Source organism: Eucyclogobius newberryi, unplaced genomic scaffold (genome assembly GCF_026437365.1).
Source record: "Eucyclogobius newberryi isolate DKJ021-1_F unplaced genomic scaffold, fEucNew1.0.hap1 SCAF_6, whole genome shotgun sequence".
NCBI classification, from domain to species: Eukaryota; Metazoa; Chordata; class Actinopteri; order Gobiiformes; family Gobiidae; genus Eucyclogobius; species Eucyclogobius newberryi.
The window spans coordinates 8,270,188-8,297,292 of NW_027316278.1; the positions used below are offsets into that span (position 1 = coordinate 8,270,188).

At 43.7% G+C, this 27,105-nt stretch overlaps 1 protein-coding gene across 2 annotated transcripts in view; it reads left to right on the top strand.

The window, feature by feature from the left end:
* Positions 1 to 10,249, top strand: part of LOC140347580 (uncharacterized) — a 50,814-nt gene extending 40,565 nt beyond the window's left edge. Inside the window, exons 2-4 of one of the 2 annotated variants that reach the window (XM_072434092.1) lie at positions 6,392 to 6,590; positions 7,402 to 7,502; positions 9,067 to 10,249. In XM_072434092.1, coding sequence (XP_072290193.1) covers positions 9,089 to 9,928 — 840 coding nt within the window. In that variant the 5' untranslated portion in view covers positions 6,392 to 6,590; positions 7,402 to 7,502; positions 9,067 to 9,088 and the 3' untranslated portion in view covers positions 9,929 to 10,249. The remainder of the gene's footprint in view (positions 1 to 6,391; positions 6,591 to 7,401; positions 7,503 to 9,066) is intronic. The other variant, XM_072434094.1, reaches the window with a different exon arrangement.
* Positions 10,250 to 27,105: the final 16,856 nt, after the last annotated feature.

Genomic DNA, 27,105 nt, shown 5'->3' on the forward strand with positions numbered 1-27,105 from the left:
CTGGGTCCGGAGCTTTCTGTCTGGCCGGCGTATCCAAACCAGAGTGGGCGCTGCTTACTCTGGGGTCTATGGGGTGGAGAATGGGATCCCGCAGGGGAGTGTGTGTAGCCCTATCTTGTTCAATGTTATGATTAAGGACATCTTTGACGACGTGGATGGGTCTGTTGGGAGGAGCCTTTATGCTGACGATGGCGCTCTATGGGTGAGAGGGAGGAATCTCCGGTTTTACGAGGCGAAACTGCAAAGGGCAATACAGCAGGTGGAGCAGTGGACCCTGAAGTGGGGGTTTAAACTGTCCGTACGGAAGTCTCAAGTGATCTGTTTCTTCAATGGGCATAGGGACGTCTCCCTTCGACTGCATGGGCAGGTGCTCGAACAGGTCAGGGAGGTGAGGTTCTTGGGGGTCACCTTTGACGAGAGGCTTAGTTGGCGTCGGCACATTGATGAGGTCAGTGGTAAATGCAAAAGGGTGAATAACTTGCTTCGTTGTCTATCCGGCCAGGACTGGGGGGCCAGCAGAAGGTCGCTCCTGGGTATTTATCGGGCCGTCATGAGGGCGGCTATTGATTATGGCTGTATAGCCTACATGTCATGCACGGTAATTGCACATGAATATGTGTCATAGATTGCACATGAATTTCGCAATTACTGTGAAATTCATGTGCAATCTATGACACATATTCATGTGCAATTACCGTCGGGATCACATGCAATGGTATTTATTTATTTATTTGTCTATGGGAGTTTTTATTTATTTATAGGAGATCTTCAACTGAAAGTGTTTTTCAGACTTCCTATAAGTGATCTGTTCTTCTGTATCTACCTCTGTATCTACCTGCGTTGCACAAATGAAATTTCCCCATGTGGGACAATAAAGGATTATCTTATCTTATGTCTGCGGCTGAGACTAACTTAAAGAAGCTTGATGTGGAGCAAGCCCAGGCCTTGCGCATCTGCTGTAGGGCTTTTAGGACCTCCCCTGTCTCGGCGCTGCAGGTTGAGTTGGGGGAATTGCCGTTACGGCTCCGGAGGCTAGAACTTCTGTTGGCTTACTGGGTGAATGTGCAAGGTCATACGAGCTCTCATCCGGTGAGGGACTTTCTCAGGGTTGATGGGGGGCAGAGTGAGGCTGGCGGTATGGTTTTCAACCAGGTAGGAAATGCGAAGGCGTGGCTTGCGGGGGTTGGTGATCTGCGTGTGAGCCCGTCGGTGGCTTTGTCTGCTATAGCTCCGTGGAAGTTTGTCCCGGCTCCTGTTGATGTTAGCTTGCATGGCAAGCTTAGAGGAGTCGCTGTGAGGGCACCGCAGTTTGCCGTTCAAGCGATCATCGATAAGCACTCAGGTGATGTGTTTATTTATACCGACGGGTCTAGGGATCCTGAGAGTGGGCGTACTGGCGCCGCTTATTTTGTGCCTGACCTGGGGCTAGCGGTCAAGAAGAGGTTGACAGATCGCCTTTCTGTTTTCACGTCGGAACTTATAGCGATACGGTTGGCGTTGGAATGGGCGGAATCTGCTTTGCAGTGTTGCGGCATTGTGGTGGCCTCTGACAGCCTTTCTGCATTGCAAAGCATTAAATCTGGGAAATCGGATTGCAGACAGGATGTGTTGAATGGCATCTTCTGTCTGATGCTCTCCCTGTCCAGGAAGGATGTGAGGGTTTCCTTCATTTGGGTCCCTGCGCATGTGGGGGTGGATGGTAACGAAATGGCTGATGCACTGGCTAAACGTTCCCTTCGGTGGCCATCAATTGATGTGGCGGTTGAGTTGGGCAAGTCTGAAATCAAGCCCGTTATCAAGAGTCATGTGGTCGGCCTTTGGCAGGAATTTTGGAGCCACTGTGTTACTGGACGGCATCTCTATCACATACAGGGTAGTGTGGGTCCTTGCGGGTCTATGGGCAGGAACGCGTGGGAGGAAAGGGCCTTCGCCCGCATGAGGATTGGCCATACTGGACTCAATTGGTCACTGAGTAGGATAGGCAAACATCCGACCGGTCTGTGTGGTCACTGTCAGGTGCCAGAGACTGTCGAGCATGTGCTGATTTGCTGTGAGGCTTATGATAGGGAAAGGGCCGGGTTGGCCTTGTGGTTTCGGAATAATGGGCGGGAGTTCAATCTGCGGAACGTTCTGGCGATCCAGTCACAGGGTTTGTGTCAGGCTGTGGTTGCTTACTTATGTAGCACAGGGCTGGGTAAACGTTTATAGAGGTGGGGGGTGTTGGAGACTGAGCCGAGGATGAGAAGCAAGAGGATGTTCTAACGCGCTTGGACTTCGTGGGCCTAGAAACGCCAAAGTGATGGAAGAAGGACTTCTAACCGAACGTCAAAGAGGGCGAGGAAGGTGAAGAAGAGTCTCCCTGGAATAAAGCCGGTTGGTCTCTGACACAACAACTATTCTAGTCACAAAAACACATCATGACCTCATGGGCTTTGTACTCCAAAGCAATGGGAGGAGTACTTTTACGGACTACGACAGAGTCTGAGGACTACGAAACGTCTGAGGAATAAAGTCTGGCGGTAATGCAACACTCGGATGCCAACCGCCATAAAACAACAACAACAACAACAACAACAACAACAACAACACAACAACTATTCTAGTCACAAAAACACATCATGACCTCATGGGCTTTGTAACGCCAAAGCAATGGGAGGAGTACTTTTACGGACTACGACAGAGTCTGAGGACTACGAAACGTCTGAGGAATAAAGTCTGGCGGTAATGCAACACTCGGATGCCAACCGCCATAAAACAACAACAACAACAACAACTACGAGCCCCTCTTGACAATGTTTCACGAGTGACTAGATTAAACACTTCCTTTGTTTGGAGTAAACCAGTTGCAACTGAGATCTGGACATAATTTGGGAGACAGAAAGGTGAGACATGCTTTTTTTCTTGTTATTATAGTTCTTGCATGGTAATTTTGCCACAACTCGGGCATTTTTGACGCCCTGAACTTTGATGAATGTCACACATGGGGACATAGACGCGATCGGCTCGGCCCGAACTCAAATAAAATGGAGGTTGCGAGAACGCCCGTCGCAACAGTGCCGACTAGTTCAAAAAAGAAAAAACATGAAACTCTTAATCTTTGGCCTCGGCACATGAGACTTGGGACAGTGATAGAGCTACCTTTGACCTCTGACCTTTGACGAGTAAAACACACTTGGCAGCATCGCTCTATGATAAATAGGAAGTCAGCCATGTTGAATCAAAGTGGCACCGCCACGCTTGACTTTTTTTTTTCAAAATCGTACTTGTCCTAGGTTTCTTGTCCGATCAAGCTCAAAACAACACCTTTTGCATCTAAAGACATTGAAATTGAATAAATACTCAAAAGAATGTTGATATTCTTTATGGTTTCCGCTTAACACGCCCTCAAAAAAGGCTTAATTTCCTGTTTTTTCAAGGACAAGTCACGCCTATTGGAATTGATCTACGGAGCTCATATTTAAGATAAGATAAGATAAGATAAGATATTCCTTTATTGTCCCACATGGGGAAATTTCATTGGTGCAACGCAGGAAGATACAGAGGTAGATACAGAAGAACAGATCACTTATAGGAAGTCTGAAAAACACTTTCAGTAGAAGATCTCCTATAAATAAATAAAAACTCCCATAGACAAATAAATAAATACCATTGCATGTGATCACGACAGTAATTGCACATGAATATGTGTCACGACAGCACATAGATTGCACATGAATTTCACAGTAATTGCACATATGACGGAATTGCACATGGTTAGGTCAGTATTGCGAGTGTTCAGTACTAACAGTTTTTGTTATAAAGTCTGACAGCAGCAGGAAGGAAAGACCTACGAAACCTCTCCTTCACACAGCGAGGGTGGCTCAGTCTCCCCCCTGCAGGGGGTGAGACTCATGGTCCAGCATAGATGTGAATTTAGCCAGGACCCTCCTGTCCCCCACCTCCTGCACCGAGTCCAGAGCACAGCCCAGGACGGAGCTGGACTTCTTGATGACTCTGTCCAGCCTCTTCCTCTCCCTCTCTGTGATGCTGCTGCTCCAGCAGGCCACATCTACAGGAGCTGATGCCACCACAGAGTCATAGAAGGTCTTCAGGAGTGGCCCTGTCACTCCAAAAGACCTGAGTCTCCTCAGGAGGTAGAGCCGACTCTGGCTCTTCCTGTACAGTGCGTCTGTGTTATGAGTCCAGTCCAGTTTGTGGTTCAGATGAACACCCAGGTACTTGTATGAGTCCACTCTCTCAATGTCCCGTCCCTGGATGTTCACTGGTGAGGGGGCAGTGGGGTGGCATCTGCGGAAATCCACCACCATCTCCTTGGTCTTCCCCGCGTTGATGAGGAGGTGGTTCCGCTGACACCAGTCCACAAAGTCCTGCTCCAGTCCTCTGTACTCCGCATCATCGTCGTCCGTGATGAGTCCGATGATGGCAGAGTCGTCAGAGAACTTCTGCAGGACACAGCTGTCCGTGTCGTGTCTGAAGTCTGCAGTGTAAAGGGTGAAGAGAAAGGGCGCGAGGACAGTGCCCTGGGGCGCCCCCACACTGCAGGCCCGAGTGTCAGACACACAGTCCCGGGCTCTCACAAACTGGGGTCGGTCTGTGAGGTAGTCCAGGATCCACTCTGCCAGGTCATACTCCACACCAGCCGTCTCCAGCTTGTCCCTCAGGAGCAGCGGCTGGATGGTGTTGAAGGCGCTGGAAAGATCACAGTGTTTTTATCTCTACAGATTAAGACGGTTTAAATGGAGGATTACTCAAACATGTGTGAATGAAGCAAAGCAAAAATTTGCGCATGAGAAAAAAATGTACTATTAAGTCTTAGTTTTTATGAACGGTAATTAAGTTGTAGTTTAACGGTAATTAAGTTGTAGTCATGTGCAATCCATGTGCTGTCGTGACACATATTCATGTGCAATTACTGTCGGGATCACATGCAATGGTATTTATTTATTTATTTGTCTATGGGAGTTTTTATTTATAGGAGATCTTCTACTGAAAGTGTTTTTCAGACTTCCTAAAGGGATCTGTTCTTCTGTATCTACCTCTGTATCTACCTGCGTTGCACCAATGAAATTTCCCCATGTGGGACAATAAAGGAATATCTTATCTTATCTTATCTTATTATAAAGTCTATAACCAAGTCGTTTTAACTTGGTTATAAACACTTGGTTATTGGGGTGAGGTGGCTGGTGTGGGCTTGTTTATTGCTCCACAGCTCAGCCTCCACGTGTTTTTGTTCACCCCAGTGAATGAGAGGGTCGCGTCCCGACACCTTCTGTGTTGGGGACAGGTCTCTCACTGTCCGAGCAGCAGAACAGAACCTTTATAACTTTTGTTGTCCAGACTCTAAATCTTGAGTCTGTGCTGTTAGATGTGAAATGTGGATCATAAGCCAACCAGTTTAATATTTTATCATATTTGTTTAGTTTGTTCCTTTCATGTTGTCAGCAGATTTCACGGGTTCTTCACTTCTTCCAAAAGACTCAACCGCCGGTCATCTGCAGTAAGGCCTGCACAGGAACCCCCGGCACAACATTCATCTCAATATTTTAGTATTGAGCTTCATATCTGGATCACACCAGTACAGCAAAGGTCTGATCTGAGCTTAAATAAAGTATTTTTTCAGACATGGTAAGTCCCAGCCTCCTTTTTCTTTTGATAATTTTTAAAGTTTTGAACCAGATAATGTTTTTTTCCATGTCATGCAAATCTTGAGATTGTTTTATTCCTCTCATCAAACAGCCAGTTGGGGATGTAAATGGGGAAAATCTAGAATAGATGGACGAATCTGGGCAAAACATTTATTTTTATAGTTTCAATCCTTTGACTTTGACTTAAATATGAGATGATATTCAATTTTTTATAGTAGTGTAGCTGGGTCAAATATAAAAAAATATCACTTTCAAGAATACCATAGAGACTCAGGCACTGCTGTGATGCAGCTTGTCGGTTTAGAGTAGAAAAACCTCCTAATGAGCTTTGTGAGTGTGGGAATAATTCAACTGTGAATCATGTTATGTTGTCATGCCACAAATACAGAGTGAGAAGGCAGAGCTTTAAGGAGCCATCGGACTCTGGATCATTTTTATTCACATAAATCCATGTTTTTCTCGTAAGCAAAGCAAGTTGAAAAAGCCGCGCTCTCTTTTCTTTGCCGTTCTGACATTTAAGAATCTGACGGCATCGATTACTGACTGTGGACGGTAGAGGGCAGCATTGCGCCTTGTAGCGCACAGCCTGCCGGAAATAACTAGAAGAAGAAGAAACAACCACGGAAGCAACAACCATGGAGTTAATAATATCGGCAATAACCATGGCTGTTTTATATTAGGCAATAATGCACTAACCGCATGGATCTATTAAAATAACCGTGCCTAGTCTGTGCATGAAGAAGAAGAAGAAGTGTTTCAAACTGCATCCGTTTCGGGACTTTGAAACTGCCAACACGCTCGTTTCAATACGGCCATCACGAGCAAAAAGTCTCAAAACTGATGATTCCTCTTCTGTGACATCCTCAAAGACCCCGTTTGTCCAGACATTGATCACTGTGGTCAGGAGGGACCAGTGGACTTACAGACATCACTCCAGACTGAGCGGTGAGCTGTTTGTTTCAGGAAGTTAGCCGCTGGCTAATGCTACTTTACAAATTACTGTGTGGCTATGCTAATAAACGTTAGCCTACTTGCAGACAACTGTTACCCAGCAACCATACTGAAAACAAGAGCCAAAATACATGTGCATGACACAATATTTCTGATTTGACAAACAATAATACAATGTAACAATGATCACATTGTATTTGCTGTGAAATATCAAAAATGTTTAATCTGACCATTTCTATTCGGGATTAGATTTATTAACCTCTTGTATATGATAAAAATCTGCATTTTAACAGTATTAATTTCAGCTGCCCCCATCTGTATTAAATATCACTGTAGAATGTTGTGATGTCCTGTACTTTTAGATTCCTTTTTATTTTCCAAAGTCTTAACAGAAGTAAATAATATAAATATCCACCAAATCAAGTCATAACTAGAGGAACAGGAGAACCTTCATAAAGACTTTAAGTTTTGTCAGTGACTCGCCGCTGTAGATAAGGATCAAAGTCCAAAACATCTGTCTTTAAGTATCAACCTTTTCCTTTTTCAGTTTTATGATCTGTTTTTCACGACTCTGTAACGGCGGAGAAGCAACAGCATGTGACGTCTTCAACATGTGACAACAAATAAGTCACATGACTGAAACACATGGATATGAATGTCTATGATCATAAACATAACATAACTGACTTTTAACAAAAATGCTCTTTAATTACTACAAAATGCAAATCATGGTCGGAAAATAATACATGATGTGAGTCAAATCAAATCACAAAATTAACTTAAATTTTATCGTTTTTTGGGACAGGAACGAGCCAAAACGATAGAGGGAGTAAATCTTCAGACTCTGTTCTTTGGTCAAAGCTTTTCAAAGACTTCTGCATTCAACCTGCTCCTGCTGCATTATCTGTAAGTATGACACTCTTCAATCCAACAATAAACCAAACTATTAAACTATTGCGGAGGTTGAAACAATCAGAATGTAATTTTAATCCATCAAACTACAGAAGATGCAGTAGCTCTGCTCTGTCCCACCTGCAGCAACAGGGTAGATATGTGCTCTTTGAAGATTAAATATTATATTTTTGTATTAAAATTTCCTCTTCTGTTTCTTATATTTCTTTCATGCCCTGGAGCCTTTAAATAGAGCGCTTGGCTGTGCGCTCTCTCGTTCTCTCGTTGCTCCCAGCTTGTGCGTCTAATTTTTCACCGAATTTCTTCTTCCTCTTTATCTCCTGATTCAATAAAAGAAGAAACCAAAAGTTAAATAAAATCTTTGAACTTTTACAGTTGGTCCTCTGTGCCCTTTATATGCTTCCCTTGTTTTGGGTCATAATGCTCCTCTTCATCTTGGCTGCTGAAATGCTCTTCTTTGATCAGCTACATGGCAGCTATGAAAATGACCAAAACAGTTCCTTGTCTTTATTTACACTTTGATACATCTAAAAATATCAGCCACCTTTGTGACGGCCAATAGGAAGATAAATGTTGACCTTTGAGGTTTGGTCTTATTTCTTTGGAATCCATCTTATTACAATGTTTTAATCAAAACATTTGTTTGTATGGAAGTCAATGGAGATTTGCAGTGTTTTGTACATAAACCTCTCCCATTTAAAACCAACCAACCAAATCTTTTTTCACTATGAATGATTATCATATACTAGGCTTTATTACATTTAGCTCAAGTTTTTTCAAGTTAACTTTTTAAAATTCAACGGGAAATATGTATTTTTTAATCGGGGTACTTTTAATATAGTAAAACATACCCATCAGTTTAGTTTGCACATGTTCTCTGTAGAGAAGAAGTAGGTAAAGAGATAATGATATATGAGTTTTAAAAGCGGAAAACATATTAATATATGTGGATTTTATAGCAATTTCTAAATGGGGACCATCCGGGGTCCCAAAGGTGACAAGTGTGGCTTTTATTTACCAAAACTTCTCCCATTCAAACCCATGACCTATTGACATACTATATACTATGTAATGCTGCTAAATATTGCGATAAGAGATGAATACAATATTGACCGATGTATAATGGGATGAGTGCAGTGTGTATATGTTTTAGTATTTTTATGCTTTTTCTTGAATGAATCTGAGGGGCTGACTAGAAAGTACCTTTTTTATAACCCTCTTTTTGGTTTTAGAAGAACCGGGAAACAAACCTTTAATCCTTTTCCATAATGTTGAATTTAAACATGTTTGAATGACAGAGCTCTGGGTCAGACTGGTTTGATGCTGTCGGTCCTCACCCAAAGCCAGAGCTGAAAGTCTGTAACACGCTCCACAGAAACAGTAAAGACCTTTTCATAACTTAGTGAAGCTTGTAAAACATATTTATTCTTTCCATAACAACACCACTCTCAACAGTAATAAGGAATTCACAGTTTAACACGGCCACTTCAAACTCTATTAAAGCTTTTTATTGAATATTATTATTACTTAACGTCTCCTTTTCCTGCGTTCATGGCAGATCTACAACGTCCTTCAGGAGAATGGGGTTCACCTGTGACCAGTGTGGAAAGACATTGCTCCATCCTTCTGCACTCAAAGAACACTACAGAACTCACACAGGAGAAAGACCATATGAGTGTGACCTGTGTGGAAGAAGTTTTACTACTGCAGGCAGTCTCAAAATACACACCAGAATCCACTCTGGTGAAAGGCCATTCAGCTGTGATGTTTGTGAGAAGGAATTTTCATGCTCAAGCAGCTTAACATCACACATGAGAGTCCACTCTGGAGAGAAACCTTACAGCTGTGATTTTTGTGAGAAGGTATTTTCACACTCAAGCAGCTTAACATCACACATGAGAGTTCACACTGGAGAGAAACCTTACAGCTGTGATGTTTGTGAGAAGACATTTTCCCAGTTAAGCCACTTAGTATCACACATGAGAGTCCATACTGGAGAAAAACCTTACAGCTGTTATGTTTGTAAGAAAGAATTTTCATTCACAAGCAACTTGGTGTCACACATGAGAGTTCACACTGGAGAGAAACCTTACAGGTGTGATGTTTGTGAGAAGGCATTTTCACGCTCAAGCCACTTAGGATTACACATGAGAGTCCACACTGGAGAGAAACCTTACAGCTGCGATGTTTGTGAGAAGGGGTTTTCATGCTCAAGCAGCTTAACATCACACATGAGAGTCCACACTGGGGAGAAATCTTACAGCTGTGATGTTTGTGAGAAGGCATTTTCACACTTAAGCAGCTTAGTAACACACATGAGAGTCCACACTGGAGAGAAACTTTACAGCTGTGATGTTTGTGAGAAGGCATTTTCACACTCACACAACTTAGTTAGGCACATGAGAGTCCACACTAAGTAGGCTTTTAGATTTGGGTCGAATAATTGTAGCCATATTAAAATCTGCCACGCTAAGGAGCAAAGCTGCAGTTCTGACCAGTGTGAGAGAGCTCTCAGAAAACCTGCTCATCATAAGGCCCATCGTCCTGAACAAACTAAAGGAGACAGAGTTGCTGAGGCTGGATCATGTGAACCCAAAGTCAGAGTCAGAAAGCTGGAGATCAGGCTTCAGAGAGTCCAGACTGAGAAGTGAAGACCAGTGTAGATCCAGCACATACAATAGTCTGTTTTACTATATTTAGATTTTTATTTGTCAATTAAAAATCCACCAGAATTGAAAATAAAGTTTGTTTACTTCATTAATTCAGGTTTAAAGTTTTAGAATATGTATTTCTACAGTCAATGTAAAATGTTGTTCTTAAAGACTGCCCCTGTGTGTTTGCGGTCAAGATAACGCTGCATAAGTGCTACACTGGTTCGACACATCAGATGCTGATCGACTTGGACTGATAAGAAATCAGCTGTTTAAACTTCACCACGAATATAGTTTTTATTAAAAGCCAGTGTCTTTGGCGGTTGGCAGCCAACTGAAAAGGTGCATTACTCTCTCTCTTGCTCTCTCGCTCTCGCTCACAACGGTATAGCGTAAAACACATACTTTAAAGACTTACATCTACAGTAGGTGGTGGTAATGTGACACACTATGGATACCAACCGCCAACACCAAAGAAGAAGAAGCTTTTCCCATAGTGACGCAGTCATTTTTCCATTGCTTTTCTACCAGGCTCAGGGGAGATTTTCAAAGTAAATCCGAAAGTATCCTATATATATGTTTTTTATTCTTTTAAATACTTAAACTAATAATGATATAACATAATTCTGACATAATTGGCTGATTGACCGGAGGAGGGGCGTCACCCCATTGCCCTTAATGGACCAGCCGCCACTTGGTAATACTATGACTTAGAGGCAGATACCATTTGTGGGAAAATACATTTGACATAAAATGACATTTTTCACTTAATAAAATATCAGAACAAAAATCTCGATTATACTGCACTTTATAGTGCATAATAGCAATTATTACATAAAGAGAAAATAAAAACCTGCCTTTTTCATAAAAGGTTCAGAATTCAAAACAAAAAGATCAGCTTCTAAGTGGCATTATTTAACCTGATCTACATGTGGATAACATTTTACTTTTTTATATTTAATCATCACAGACAACATTGCTGTTTGTGACCATTAGTTCCATGATTTGTTCTGTTATTAAAACCATGGATCCATAGTTTTAAGCCTGTTGCTCGTTCATTGCACTTCGGCTTGTTTACATCACCTTCACGCTCTGATTGGTCTGGACGGTTACCGTTCTGACCAATCAGTGCAAGAGCTGGGCTAGAGCGGTGCACTAGCGCAAAGCCGAAGCCAACTGAGGAGTTTTTACCTGATAAAAAGATAATGACCTGAAAAAGGTAAAAATTGCAGCTATTTCTTAACATATTATTTGAAAGCTGTAGGGGCCCTGTCAGCTGAACATGAGCAGCGGCTAAGCTGTGGGGCTATGAGCAAGCCCACACCAGCCCGCACCAGCCCAGCCCAGCCCACACCAGCCCAGCCCAGCCCACACCAGCCCAGCCCAGCCCGCACCAGCCCGCACCAGCCCAGCCCAGCCCGCACCAGCCCGCACCAGCCCGCACCAGCCCGCCGCCTCTCCCCGCGGGCAACACCAGAGAAGTGGATCATCCAGCCCCTCTCGAGGAGATGGGTTCCAGAGCCCAAACTGCGTGGAGGTGAGGCCGACTATATCTAGTCGGTACCACTCGACCTGCTGTAGAAGCTCAGGCTCTTTCCCTCCAGCGAGGTGACGTTCAATGTCCCCAGATCCAGTTTCTGTGTCCAGAGATCTGGTGGTTGAGGCCCCCACTTATGACCGCTGCCCAGCTCTCTCTGCACCCTCAGGTGGTGTGTCCACTGTAGGACGGCCCCACGTCACTTGTTCAGGCTGTCGGCTGGGCCCAGTAAAAGAAAGACACGGCTACCAGCCACCCCAGGCCTGGCTCCAGGATAGGGCCCCGGTAATACAAATCAGGGCAACGTAACTGGCCTTGTTTTTTCACTCGTCAAATGAATCAAGTAAGAATAAAAAGCATTAGTAAGAAGAAACAGAAGAGACTGTCTGGACGTAATGTCTGATTTACAATTGAATTTATGTAGCTTAATTGGAGGGACAAAAAAATGAATGTAATAATATACAAAAATCTGCTGTTTTCACACACATTCAAATAATATAGTTCAAATATTCAACACTCCAGACTCTGTATCTCAGGATAATCATTTATTTGGGAGCGTTATTGGGGCAGTATTAATAAAACAGTCTTCTTTTTATTTTTTTTTATTTTTAGAACATACAAACATTCAAAATATTCACTCACAAAGTACATAAGGCTTGGTTTGTCTCAAAAGGAGGAAGGGGTCACTGTTGGGGACATAATTATTATTATTATTTTTATTTATTTTGAATCTCCCAGAGCAGACTGAATGCGTGAAAGTCAGTTTAAATTCATAGTTACACCACATCAAAACAACAAAGTGACGGTGCAATAGGCTGGGTTCAGGTGACATCCACATTTAAACTGCCCATAATTCAAATTCAAAGCCTTTTAATTTTCCAAATGCAGATGTTTTTGACATTGTTAGGCCCGAGCGCCACAAGCTGGCGAGAGGCCTATTAATCTTGTAAGGCCGTGCGAAGCACGGCTGCGAAAGTGCGCACGAAATCGAGCGCGAAGCGCTCGCCCACTTCCAAACACTCACTAACGCACTCCTTCACTCATGCACGCCCCGTGCATACTAATTAGTAGTAGGAAAATGGAACATTACCGTTGTAAACGGGCGAAGCCCGTGCAAAAGTGCGCACTAAATGAGCACTTTACATTGAGATGCATCCCCATATAAAGCACTCATTTGCGCTAAGTAGCTCACGAATACGTTCCCCATCTCTTGCATGTTCCGTGCATATAAGCATGTAATGCAAAAATTGAACATTATTACTGTATAGAGGGCCAAAAACACAAAGTGGGCGGAGCCCACTCAAAATTAACGAAAGTACCCGTCAGTGACCAGGGACCCACACCATGAGGTAGGAAAGCGCGAGCGCTTTCCGAAAATGTATAGTTTATGATATTTGAAAAATGGGAAACATTGTTTTCGCATCGGAATATTTAGGCCCGAGCCCCAGCAGGGCGGAGGGCCTATTGCTCCCGCAACGCTGCCGAAGGCAGCGTTGCAACTGTCGCCCCGTCGCCCCTGGCAAGTACAGTGAACTAGCCCATGCCGAAGGCATGGATCATGCATACTTACTCCTGCTATGACAGAAATAGTCAACAATTTGTGAATGGGCGTAGCCCATTCACAAATTGTTGACAACAGCAGCGCGAAGCGCTGCATTCCTCCAAAAACCCTCCTGGCATCGTCCTGTACGCGAGAATCCATGCCGCAGGCATGGGCCATGCTTGTATCTGCTCAAATCAATGGAAGTCTATGGGGAGTGGGCGGGGCATCCCGACGGAATAGGGCCATTTTTTTTTCCGTTAAAAAATGGCGCGACAGCGCTACCGACAAAAGTCAAAATACATTGCGCCTATGGGAGACGCCCCGAGGTCAACTTTGGCGTAAAGCTACGAAATTCGGAACACGCATTCCTCTCGTGAGGACAAACAAAAAAAATCATTGTAGCCACGCCCCCAGACTTACCCTATGGCCGCCATCTTCCTTTGAAAATGAAAACACGCTGTGTTTGCCATTTTGTTCACGTCAAACTTTGACGAACTCCTCCTAGGGCGTTTTGCCCACCAACTTCAAAATCGGCGTACGTCCTCTGGACAAGTGGGGCATCTAAAGTTATCCAATTTTTTGAGATACCTTTTACGGTCTGTGTGCGGCGCAGCCGCAAAGTTGGACAACTTATTTTGGAATATTGCAGATCTAAAAATTGCTCCCATTTGATCAAAACCAGTCCGATTAGGACCAAATTTGAATCAGTTGTTAAACTTTCTAGTTTGGACCAGTTTAGGCTGACAAAATTGAAATGGCCGCGATAGCGCCCCCTACAGAGTGACCTTTAAATTAACATTGAAGGTCAAAAATTAGTTTTACCAAAATTGTCTAAACTTTACCCAAAATTCTATTTTGCTGTCCCGATCACAAAAGCCAATCACAAAAATGCCTAAATTTTTACGCCGTAGTCGTAGCGATGACAGAAACCTCCCATGTTATCCCTATGGGAAAACCACAAAATCTCTCAAATTACCACATTTTTATGTTTTACACTTTAACGAAGTCCTCCTAGTGCGTTTTGCCCACCAACCTCTAAATCGCTGTACGTCCTCTAGACAAGTGGTGCATCTAAAGTTATCCAAATTTTAAGGATTACTTTTACGGTCTCTGTGCGACGGAGCCGCAAACGTTTCCCAGAATTCTGACTATTTGGCCTTCAGAGTGGCCTATAAACAATAGAGTTTTTCCAAATGACATGATTTTTTGAACAAAATTCTAATTTGCCATCCTGATCACAAAAGTATGAGAGCCAAAGTCATATTTTGTACGGCGTAACCGTAGCGATGACAGAAATATCCCATGTTATCCTTATGGGAAAATCGCAGAATCGCTCAAATCACCACATTTTTACGCTTCACACTTTAATGAACTCCTCCTAGGGCGATTGCCGGATCAAGCTCATATTTGGGGAAAATCATCTACACAAGCGGGGCATCAAAAGTCAGTCATATTTTGATTTTAAGTGGTACGGTCTCTGTGCCGTGGAGCTGCAAACATACTGTCACAAATGGGAAAACGCCAAATCTTTGAAATGTTCAAATTCATGCTTCACACTTTAACAAACTCCTCCGTGGGCAATAGCTCGATCAAGCTTTACTTTGGGAAATATCATCTACACAAGCGGCGCATCAAAAGTTATCCATATTTATATTCTAAGTGCTAAGGTCTCTGTGCGGCGGCGCAGCAAATTTGACTGACACTTGTGTTCATTTGCACTGGATTGGCCATGTCCAATGTGTCCCCGTCTGTCAAGTTCTTTTTTAATTGAACACACAATAAGGGCGCCATCTTTATCAAGTCGAAAGCGCAGAGTCGGAAGGCCGGCGGCCCGCGAGGGCCGTTGGATGCCGCTTGCGGCTTTAATTTTTATTATTTTTCTTGTTCTTCTTCAGCGCTTTGATCTCTAATTTGACCCCCTGAACATGCTCAAAAACTCACCAAACTTTGCCCAAAATTCAGAATCGGCGAAAAATTTTGTTTTTTCTGGGCCATTTTTTTTTGCGTTAAAAAATGGCGCGACAGCGCCACCGTCAAAAGTCAAAATACATTGCGCCTATGGAAGACGCCCCGAGGTAAACTTTGGCGTAGAGCTACGAAATTCGGGACACGCATTCCTCTTGTGAGGACAAAAAAAAAATATTATTGTGGCCACGCCCCCAGACTTACCCTATGGCCACCATCTTCCTTTGAAAATGAAAACACGCTGTGTTAGCCATTTTGTTCACGTCAAACTTTGACGAACTCCTCCTAGGGCGTTTTGCCCACCGACTTCAAAATCGGCGTACGTCCTCTGGACAAGTGGGGCATCTAAAGTTATTCAATTTTTTGAGATACCTTTTACGGTCTGTGTGCGGCGCAGCCGCAAAGTTGGACAACATATTTTGGAATATTGCAGGTCTAAAAATTGCTCCCATTTGATCAAAACCAGTCCGATTAGGACCAAATTTGAATCATTTGTTAAACTCTCTAGTTTGGACCAGTTTAGGCTGACAAAATTGAAATGGCAGTGATAGCGCCCCCTACAGAGTGACCTTTAAATTAACATTGAAGGTCAAAAATTAGTTTTACCAAAATTGTCTAAACTTTACCCAAAATTCTATTTTGCCGTCCCGATCACAAAAGCCAATCACAAAAATGCCTAAATTTTTACGCAGTAGTCGTAGCGATGACAGAAACCTCCCATGTTATCCCTATGGGAAAACCACAAAATCTCTCAAATTACCACATTTTTATGTTTTACACTTTAACGAAGTCCTCCTAGTGCGTTTTGCCCACCAACCTCAAAATCGGTGTACGTCCTCTAGACAAGTGGTGTATCTAAAGTTATCCAAATTTTAAGGATAACTTTTACGGTCTTTGTGCGACGGAGCCGCAAACGTTTCCCAGAATTCTGACTATTTGGCCTTCAGAGTGGCCTATAAACAATAGAGTTTTTCCAAATGACATGATATTTTGAACAAAATTCTAATTTGCCATCCTGATCATAAAAGTATGAGAGCCAAAGTCATATTTTGTACGGCGTAACCGTAGCGTTGACAGAAACATCCCATGTTATCCTTATGGGAAAATCGTAGAATCGCTCAAATCACCACATTTTTACGCTTCACACTTTAACAAACTCCTCCTAGGGCGATTGTCCGATCAAGTTCATATTTGGAGAATATCATCTACACAAGCGGGGCATCAAAACTTACCCATATTTTGATTCTAAGTGCTACGGTCTCTGTGCGGCGGCGCAGCAAATTTGACTGACACTTGTGTTCATTTGCACTGGATTGGCCATGTCCAATGTGTCGCCGTCTGTCAAGTTCTTTTTTTATTCAACACACAATAAGGGCGCCATCTTTATCAAGTCAAAAGCGCAGAGTCGGAAGGCCGGCGGCCCGCGAGGGCCGTTGGATGCCGCTTGCGGCTTTAATTAGGCCCGAGCGCCACAAGCTGGCGAGAGGCCTATTAATCTCGTAAGGCCGTGCGAAGCACGGCTGCGAAAGTGCGCACGTAGTGCGCACGAAATCGAGCGCGAAGCGCTCGCCCACTTCCAAACACTCACTAACGCACTCCTCCACTCATGCACGCCCCGTGCATACTAATTAGTTGTAGGAAAATGGAACATTACCGTTGTAAACGGGCGAAGCCCGTGCAAAAGTTCGCACTAAACGAGCACTTTACATTGGGATGACGACCGCGAAGCGGTCGTCATCCCCATATAAAGCACTCATTTGCGCTAAGTAGCTCACGAATACGTTCCCCATCTCTTGCATGTTCCGTGCATATAAGCATGTAATGCAAAAATTGAACATTATTACTGTATAGAGGGCCAAAAACACAAAGTGGGCGGAGCCCACTCAAAATTATCGAAAGTACCCGTCAGTGACCAGGGACCCACACCATGAGGTAGGAAAGCGCGAGCGCTTTCCGAAAATGTATAGTTTATGATATTTGAAAAATGGGAAACATTGTTTTCGCATCGGAATATTATTCTTTCTTTCTTTCTTGCTTTCTTTCTTTCTTCTTCTCGGGACCAACCCCCCTATTTTTCACCCAGTGAACATTGACGAAAAGTCACAAAAATTTGCACACCTCTAAAAATCGTGCCTCTCTACATTCTGGCTATTTCCCTTTTCTAAAATAAAAAAATTGGCGCGTCAGCGCCACCAAATGTACCAAAAATGCATTGAGAGATGGGAAATGACCCAAAAAAAATCTGATCGTAGAATCATGAAATTTGGCGCAGAGGTAGATGGTGACAAGAGAAGTAAAAAATATTATTACGGCAATGCCGTCCGCCCAACCAAATGTCGGCCATATTGCTTCAAAAATGGCTAAACATGACTTCGGAGTTTTTCCAAACGTCGTACTTTTACGAACTCCTCCCAGGGCGTTGGCCCTAAAAAGCTGAAATTTGGTGAAAATGCTACTGAGGAGTGGGACATCAAAAGTTATCCAAATTACATTGATACCTCTCACGGTCTCTGAGCGGCGAAGCCGCAAACTGTAGCTAGAATTTCAGAAATCTCCCATATTTAAAATTTCTGCCGTTTGCGCAGATAAAGTCCGAATTTCGTCAAATTAGAATCAGTTGTTAAACTCTTTGCCCTAAACCTACTTGAAGTGAAATAAATTCATTTGGCGCCACAGCGCCCCCTACAGATTTTATATGGAGGTTAAATGTTTAGTTTTGCGAAATTATATGAAATTTGACACACAACTCAATTTTAGCATCCCCATCAAAAAAGTCAATGACTCATGTCATAATTGTTATGGCGTTGCCGTAACGATGACCGAAACCTTTCATGTTTACACTTTAGACTTTCACAAACTCCTCCCAGGGCGTCAGCCCTATTAACCTGAAATTTGGTGAGACTCATCTTCAAGACCATCAAAAGTTATCCACATTTTCATTCAAAGAGTCACGGTGTCTGTGCGGCAAAGCCGCACATTTTGCCAAGAATTCAAAATAAAATAGCTTTTTGATGGTAAAACAAAGGGGAGAAGATGTGACAGCGTCACAGATTCAGCAGTAGGCGTAATAAAAGGACAATTGGGGCTCCTCTTGCGGCGTGGCGGCGGCGTGGCGGCGGCGTGGCGGCGGCGTGGCGAGGGCCGATCATTGCCGCTTGCGGCTATATTTAGGCCCGAGCCCCAGCAGGGGGAGGGCCTATTGCTCCCGCAACGCTGCCGAAGGCAGCGTTGCAACTGTCTGACCAAACATGCGGGCTGCGCCCGCATGTTTGGTACCCCGTCGCCCCTGGCAAGTACAGTGAACTAGCCCATGCCGAAGGCATGGATCATGCATACTTAGTCCTGCTATGACAGAAATAGTCAACAATTAGTGAATGGGCGTAGCCCATTCACTAATTGTTGACAACAGCAGCGCGAAGCGCTGCATTCCTCCAAAAACCCTCCTGGCATCGTCCCGTATGCGAGAATCCATGCCGCAGGCATGGGCCATGCTTGTATCTGCTCAAATCAATGGAAGTCTATGGGGAGTGGGCGGGGCATCCCGACGGAATAGGGAGTGACGAGCGCGTAAGCGCTCGTAATGATAATTCCACCCCATGGCGGCATCGGGAAGGCTTAGAGCTTTCAAACGATGTATCATTTGTTGTTATAGTAAAAACGGCTATATTGTTTTTGCTAAAAATATTATTATTATTATTATTATTATTATTATTTTTCTTGTTCTTCTTCAGCGCTTTGATCTCTAATTTGACCCCCTGAACATGCTCAAAAACTCACCAAACTTTGCCCAAAATTCAGAATCGGCGAAAAATTTGATTTTTTCTGGGCCATTTTTTTTTTCGTTAAAAAATGGCGCGACAGCGCCACCGACAAAAGTCAAAATACATTGCGCCTATGGGAGACGCCCCGAGGTCAACTTTGGCGTAAAGCTACAAAATTCGGGACACGCATTCCTCTCGTGAGGACGAACAAAAAAAATCATTGTGGCCACGCCCCCAGACTTACCCTATGGCCGCCATCTTCCTTTGAAAATGAAAATACGCTGTGTTAGTCATTTTGTTCATGTCAAACTTTGACGAACTCCTCCTAGGGCGTTTTGCCCACCGACTTCAAAATCGGCGTACGTCCTCTGGACAAGTGGGGCATCTAAAGTTATTCAATTTTTTGAGATACCTTTAACGGTCTGTGTGCGGCGCAGCCGCAAAGTTGGACAACTTATTTTGGAATATTGCAGATCTAAAAATTGCTCCCATTTGATCAAAACCAGTCCGATTAGGACCAAATTTGAATCAGTTGTTAAACTTTCTAGTTTGGACCAGTTTAGGCTGACGAAATTGAAATGGCCGCGATAGCGCCCCCTACAGAGTGACCTTTAAATTAACATTGAAGGTCAAAAATTAGTTTTACCAAAATTGTCTAAACTTTACCCAAAATTCTATTTTGCCGTCCCGATCACAAAAGCCAATCACAAAAATGCCTAAATTTTTACGGCGTAGTCGTAGCGATGACAGAAACCTCCCATGTTATCCCTATGGGAAAACCGCAAAATCTCTCAAATTACCACATTTTTATGTTTTACACTTCAACGAACTCCTCCTAGTGCGTTTTGCCCACCAACCTCAAAATCGGTGTACGTCCTCTAGACAAGTGGGCCATCTAAAGTTATCCAAATTTTAAGGATAACTTTTACGGTCTCTGTGCGACGGAGCCGCAAACGTTTCCCAGAATTCTGACTATTTGGCCTTCAGAGTGGCCTATAAACAATAGAGTTTTTCCAAATGACATGACATTTTGCACTAAATTCTAATTTGCCATCCTGATCATACAAGTATGAGAGCCAAAGTCATATTTTGTACGGCGTAACCGTAGCGTTGACAGAAACATCTCATGTTATCCTTATGGGAAAATCGTAGAATCGCTCAAATCACCACATTTTTACACTTCACACTTTAACAAACTCCTCCTAGGGCGATTGTCCGATCAAGCTCATATTTGGGGAAAATCATCTACACAAGCGGGCCATCAAAACTTATCCATATTTTGATTCTAAGTGCTACGGTCTCTGTGTGGCGGACCCGCAAATATATGTCAGAAATGGGAAAACAGCGAAATCTCCAAAATGACCACATTTTCACGCTTCACACTTTCACCAACTCCTCCTAGGCCGATTGCCCGATCAAGCTCATATTTGGGGAAATCATCTACACAAATGGGGCATCAAAAGTTATCCATATTTTGATTTTAAGTGCTACGGTCTCTGTGCCGTGGAGCTGCAAATATACTGTCACAAATGGGAAAAACGCCAAATCCTTGAAATGTTCACATTTATGCTTCACACTTTAATGAACTCCTCTGTGGGCAATAGCTCGATCAAGCTCATATTTGGGAAAAATAATCTACACAAGCGGAGCATCAAAAGTTATCCATATTTTTATTCCAAGTGTCACGGTCTCTGTGCGCTGGAGCTGCACATTTGACCGACATTTGTGTTAATTTGCACTGGTTAAGCACAGCATTGTACATGTCCAATGTGTCGCTGTCTTAGTTCTTAGACAATTGCGTTAGCGCCATCTCTGTAAAATGCAGAGAGCAGAGTCGGAAGGCCGGCGGCCCGCGAGGGCCGTTGGATGCCGCTTGCGGCTTTAATTATTTTTATTTTTCTTGTTCTTCTGCTTTTTGAGCTCTAATTTGACCCCCTGAACATGCTCAAAAACTCACCAAACTTTGCCCAAAATTCAGAATCGGCGAAAAATTTGATTTTTTCTGGGCCATTTTTTTTTTCGTTAAAAAATGGCGCGACAGCGCCACCGACAAAAGTCAAAATACATTGCGCCTATGGGAGACGCCCCGAGGTCAACTTTGTCGTAAAGCTACGAAATTCGGGACACGCATTCCTCTCGTGAGGACAAAAAAAAATATTATTGTGGCCACGCCCCCAGACTTACCCTATGGCCGCCATCTTCCTTTGAAAATGAAAACAAGCTGAGTTAGCCATTTTGTTTACGTCAAACTTTGACGAACTCCTCCTAGGGCGTTTTGCCCACCGACTTCAAAATCGGCGTAGGTCCTCTGGACAAGTGGGACATCTAAAGTTATCCAATTTTTTGAGATACCTTTTACGGTCTGTGTGCGGCGCAGCCGCAAAGTTGGACAACTTATTTTGGAATATTGCAGATCTAAAAATTGTTCCCATTTGATCAAAACCAGTCCGATTAGGACCAAATTTGAATCAGTTGTTAAACTTTCTAGTTTGGACCAGTTTAGGCTGACAAAATTGAAATGGGCGCGATAGCGCCCCCTACAGAGTGACCTTTAAATTAACATTGAAGGTCAAAAATTAGTTTTACCAAAATTGTCTAAACTTTACCCAAAATTCTACTTTGCCGTCCCGATCACAAAAGCCAATCACAAAAATGCCTAATTTTTTACGGCGTAGTCGTAGCGATGACAGAAACCTCCCATGTTATCCCTATGGGAAAACCACAAAATCTCTCAAATTACCACATTTTTATGTTTTACACTTTAACGAAGTCCTCCTAGTGCGTTTTGCCCACCAACCTCAAAATTGGTGTACGTCCTCTAGACAAGTGGGGCATCTAAAGTTATCCAAATTTTAAGGATAACTTTTACGGTCTCTGTGCGACGGAGCCGCAAACGTTTCCCAGAATTCTGACTATTTGGCCTTCAGAGTGGTCTATAAACAATAGAGTTTTTCCAAATGACATGATATTTTGAACAAAATTCTAATTTGCCATCCTGATCATAAAAGTATGAGAGCCAAAGTCATATTTTGTACGGCGTAACCGTAGCGTTGACAGAAACATCCCATGTTATCCTTATGGGAAAATCGTAGAATCGCTCAAATCACCACATTTTTACGCTTCACACTTTAATGAACTCCTCCTAGGGCGATTGTCCGATCAAGTTCATATTTGGAGAATATCATCTACACAAGCGAGGCATCAAAACTTATCCATATTTTGATTCTAAGTGCTACGGTCTCTGTGTGGCGGACCCGCAAATATATGTCAGAAATGGGAAAACAGCGAAATCTCTAAAATGACCACATTTTTACGCTTCACACTTTAACGAACTCCTCCTAGGGCGATTGCCCGATCAAGCTCATATTTGGGGAAAATCATCTACACAAACGGGGCATCAAAAGTTATCCATATTTTGATTTTAAGTGGTACGGTCTCTGTGCCGTGGAGCTGCAAATATACTGTCACAAATGGGAAAAACGCCAAATCCTTGAAATGTTCACATTTACGCTTCACACTTTAACAAACTCCTCCGTGGGCAATAGCTCGATCAAGCTTTACTTTGGGAAAAATCATCTACACAAGCGGGGCATCAAAATCAAATCAAATCAAATCAATTTATTTTTGTAAGGCCCAAAATCACAACAACAGTTGCCTCTGAGGGCCACAGGGAGAAATGAATCAACAATGTCTGTGGTGGCGATGAAGTCAGACAATGTCTGTGGTGGCGATGGAGTCAGACAATGTCTGTGGTGGCGATGAAGTCAGACAATGTCTGTGGTGGCGAGGGACGATGTCCCAGGGTCCTCTGTCCTTAGACTCTCCTTCTCGGCCAGGAAAAACTACAAAAAAAAAACCTCTTTGGGAAAAAAGCGTAGAAACCTGGAGGAGTTCCAGTGAAGGAGAGATCCGACTCTCACAGACGGACAGACGGACACGAGGAGACTGGAGCTGGACCCACTCTTCAGGCAGATGAGGGACCGACTGAGGCGAACTGGACCCACTCTTCAGGCAGATGAGGGACCGTCGGAGTCGAGCAGGACCCACTCATCAGGCAGATGAGGGACCGTCGGAGGCGAACTGGACCCACTCTTCAGGCAGATGAGGGACCGTCGGAGGCGAACTGGACCCACTCTTCAGGTGGATGAGGCACCGTCGGAGGCGAGCTGGACCCACTCTTCAGGCAGATGAGGGACCGACTGAGGCGAACTGGAGCCACTCTTCAGGCAGATGAGGGACCGTCCACATGGGGCAGGGACCACTTCACCAGGAGAGGGACATCTGGGTCCACAGGTCCTCAGGAGTGAGAGAAAGAAAAAGAAGGCGGTGAACAGTTTGCAAGTGGAATTAAAAAATAAATATTGTTTGATAGCATAAGTAGTCAGAAGAAGAGGATAGTGCTCAAGCTGTCATACTTCCCCCAGCACAGTTACTCCTAGGGCAGCGTAGCTGAAGCTGTGGGTTTATCTTTCTGTTCCTAACTACTCTGACCATAAGCGATTTCGAAGAGGAACGTTTTAAGCCTGGACTTAAATGAAGAGACCGTGTCAGCATATTTAACATGGGTCGGGAGCTGATTCCATAACACAGGAGCTTGGTAGCTAAACGCTCTACCTCCTACAGTACTTTTAGAGACTCTTGGCACCACCAGAAGGCCGGCATTCTGAGAGCAAAGAGCTCTGTTTGGATGATATGGTTCTATAGCATCTTTGAGGTAGGATGGGGCCATGTCATTTATGGCTTTGTAGGTCAAGAGTAGAATTTTGAATTTGATTCTGGACTCGACGGGGAGCCAGTGAAGAGACTTCAGCACTGGCGTAATGTGCTCTCTTCTTTTTGTTCCTGTTAGTAATCTTGCTGCTGCATTTTGAACCAGTTGAAAGCTTTTTATGGAGCTTTTAGGACACGCTGCAAGCAGGGAGTTACAGTAGTCTAATCTAGTCGTTACAAATGCATGGATAAGTTTTTCGGCATCACTTTTAGGCAGGATTCTTCTGATTTTGGCGATGTTGCGCAAATGGAAATAGGCTGTTTTACAAGCTTGATTTATATGAGCTTTAAATGAGAGCTCCTGGTCAAATAAGACTCCAAGGTTTCTTACAGTAGAACTGGAGGCTACACTGACATTGTCCAGTGTGACTATCTGCTCAGATAGAGCGTCTCGTAGATGCTTAGGGCCAAGCACAATGACCTCGGTTTTTTCAGGGTTAAGAAGCAGGTAGTTTAGTGTCATCCAGGTTTTTATCTCCTTCACACAAGTACTAAGTCTGTCTACTTGATCGCTCTGATCAGGTTTCATTGATAAATACAGCTGAGTGTCGTCTGCATAGCAGTGGAAGTTAATGTCATGCTTTCTGATAATGTTGCCTAATGGTAGCATATAAAGAGTAAACAGAATTGGACCGAGTACCGAACCCTGTGGCACACCGTAAATTACTTTAGAGCTTGGTGAGGAGCTCTGGTTTACATTAACAAATTGGAACCTATCAGATAGATAGGATTTAAACCAGCTGAGGGCTGTTCCTCCAACACCTACATCACATTCTAACCTCTGCAGTAGAATGTTGTGGTCAATGGTGTCAAACGCTGCGCTGAGGTCCAACAGAACCAGGATTGAGACCAGTCCATCGTCAGCGGCTAATAACAAATCATTTGTGACTTTAACTAGTGCAGTTTCAGTGCTGTGGTGGGCTCTGAACCCTGACTGGAAAACTTCAAATAAGTTATTGTCCTGCAGGTGGCGACAAAGCTGTTTTACTACAACTTTTTCAAGGATTTTAGAGACGAAGGGAAGATTTGAAATAGGTCTGTAGTTTACCAATAGGTCGGGATCTAGATTAGGCTTTTTCAGAAGAGGTTTAATGACTGCATGTTTGAAGGACTGTGGAACATAGCCACTTTCGAGTGAAGTATTTATTATATTAAGAATAGGGTCTATAATTAGGGGAAGAATGTCTTTGAGGAGTCTGCTTGGAATGGGGTCTAGGACACAAGTTGAGCTTTTAGAGGACATAATGGCTGAAGTTATCTCTGCTTGATCAACAGCTGTGAACCTTTCTAGGTTTACAGGTGGATTTATATGGGACGTTAGATTTACAGCTTGGGCTAGTTCAGGGCTAATAGCGGGGGTAATTTCATCTAATTTATCTCTGATTGTTTTTATTTTATTATTAAAAAATAGGAGGAAATCATCAGAGCTAAGTGTAGCTGGGATTGAGGGCTCTACTGCACTGTGACAGTTTGTTAGCCTAGCTACAGTGCTGAAAAGGAATTTAGTGTTACTTTTGTTGACTTCTATTAGATTTGAATAATATCTGGTTTGGGCCTTACGCAGAGCCTGCTTATAGGACAGCAGGCAACTTTTCCATGCTTTTAGGAATTCTTCGGTGTGAGAGCGACGAAATAATCCCTCTAACTTTCTAACTCTTTGTTTATGTGAACGCAGTTCTTGGTTGTACCATGGGGAGGCGCGCTTTGGCCTAATGACCTTCTGTTTTAACGGCGCGACAACGTCAAGAGCAGACTTCAGAGAATTCATGGTCAAGTCGACACATTGATCACTTAAACTGGGACTAAAACTGTTCTCAGCAGGATCACATGACATGTCACTGAATATTGGCTCTATTATTTCTTTGAATTTTGAGATAGATTTTTCAGATATTGTCCTTTTCATTATAACTTTATTTTGTGGGACTGGATGATCTTTAAGAATAAACTGAAAGGTAATTAGGAAATGATCTGACAATATAGGGTTTTGAGGGAGGACACTGAGGTCACTAATCTCTGTTCCATACGTTAGGACAAGATCCAGAGTGTTCTTGTGAGTGTGAGTCGGTTTATTTACATTCTGAGTGAAACCAATGCTGTCTAACAAGGCGCTGAAGGCATTACTGAGAGCGTCAGTAATGCCTTCAGCGCCTTGTTAGACAGCGTCACACAAAAGGTATCCATATTTTTATTCCAAGTGCTACGGTCTCTGTGCGGCGGCGCAGCAAATTTGACTGACACTTGTGTTCATTTGCACTGGATTGGCCATGTCCAATGTGTCGCCGTCTGTCAAGTTCTTTTTTTATTCAAGACACAATAAGGGCGCCATCTTTATCAAGTCAAAAGCGCAGAGTCGGAAGGCCGGCGGCCCGCGAGGGCCGTTGGATGCCGCTTGCGGCTTTAATTAGGCCCGAGCCCCAGCAGGGGGAGGGCCTATTGCTCCCGCAACGCTGCCGAAGGCAGCGTTGCAACTGTCTGACCAAACATGCGGGCGCAGCCCGCATGTTTGGTACCCCGTCGCCCCTGGCAAGTACAGTGAACTAGCCCATGCCGAAGGCATGGATCATGCATACTTACTCCTGCTATGACAGAAATAGTCAACAATTAGTGAATGGGCGTAGCCCATTCACTAATTGTTGACAACAGCAGCGCGAAGCGCTGCATTCCTCCAAAAACCCTCCTGGCATCGTCCCGTATGCGAGAATCCATGCCGCAGGCATGGGCCATGCTTGTATCTGCTCAAATCAATGGAAGTCTATGGGGAGTGGGCGGGGCATCCCGACGGAATAGGGAGTGACGAGCGCGTAAGCGCTCGTAATGATGATTCCACCCCATGGCGGCATCGGGAAGGCTTAGAGCTTTCAAACGATGTATCATTTGTTGTTATAGTAAAAACGGCTATATTGTTTTTGCTAAAAATATTATTATTATTATTATTATTTTTCTTGTTCTTCTTCAGCGCTTTGATCTCTAATTTGACCCCCTGAACATGCTCAAAAACTCACCAAACTTTGCCCAAAATTCAGAATCGGCGAAAAATTTGATTTTTTCTGGGCCATTTTTTTTTTCGTTAAAAAATGGCGCGACAGCGCCACCGACAAAAGTCAAAATACATTGCGCCTATGGGAGACGCCCCGAGGTCAACTTTGGCGTAAAGCTACGAAATTCGGGACACGCATTCCTCTCGTGAGGACGAACAAAAAAAATCATTGTGGCCACGCCCCCAGACTTACCCTATGGCCGCCATCTTCCTTTGAAAATGAAAATACGCTGTGTTAGTCATTTTGTTCATGTCAAACTTTGACGAACTCCTCCTAGGGCGTTTTGCCCACCGACTTCAAAATCGGCGTACGTCCTCTGGACAAGTGGGGCA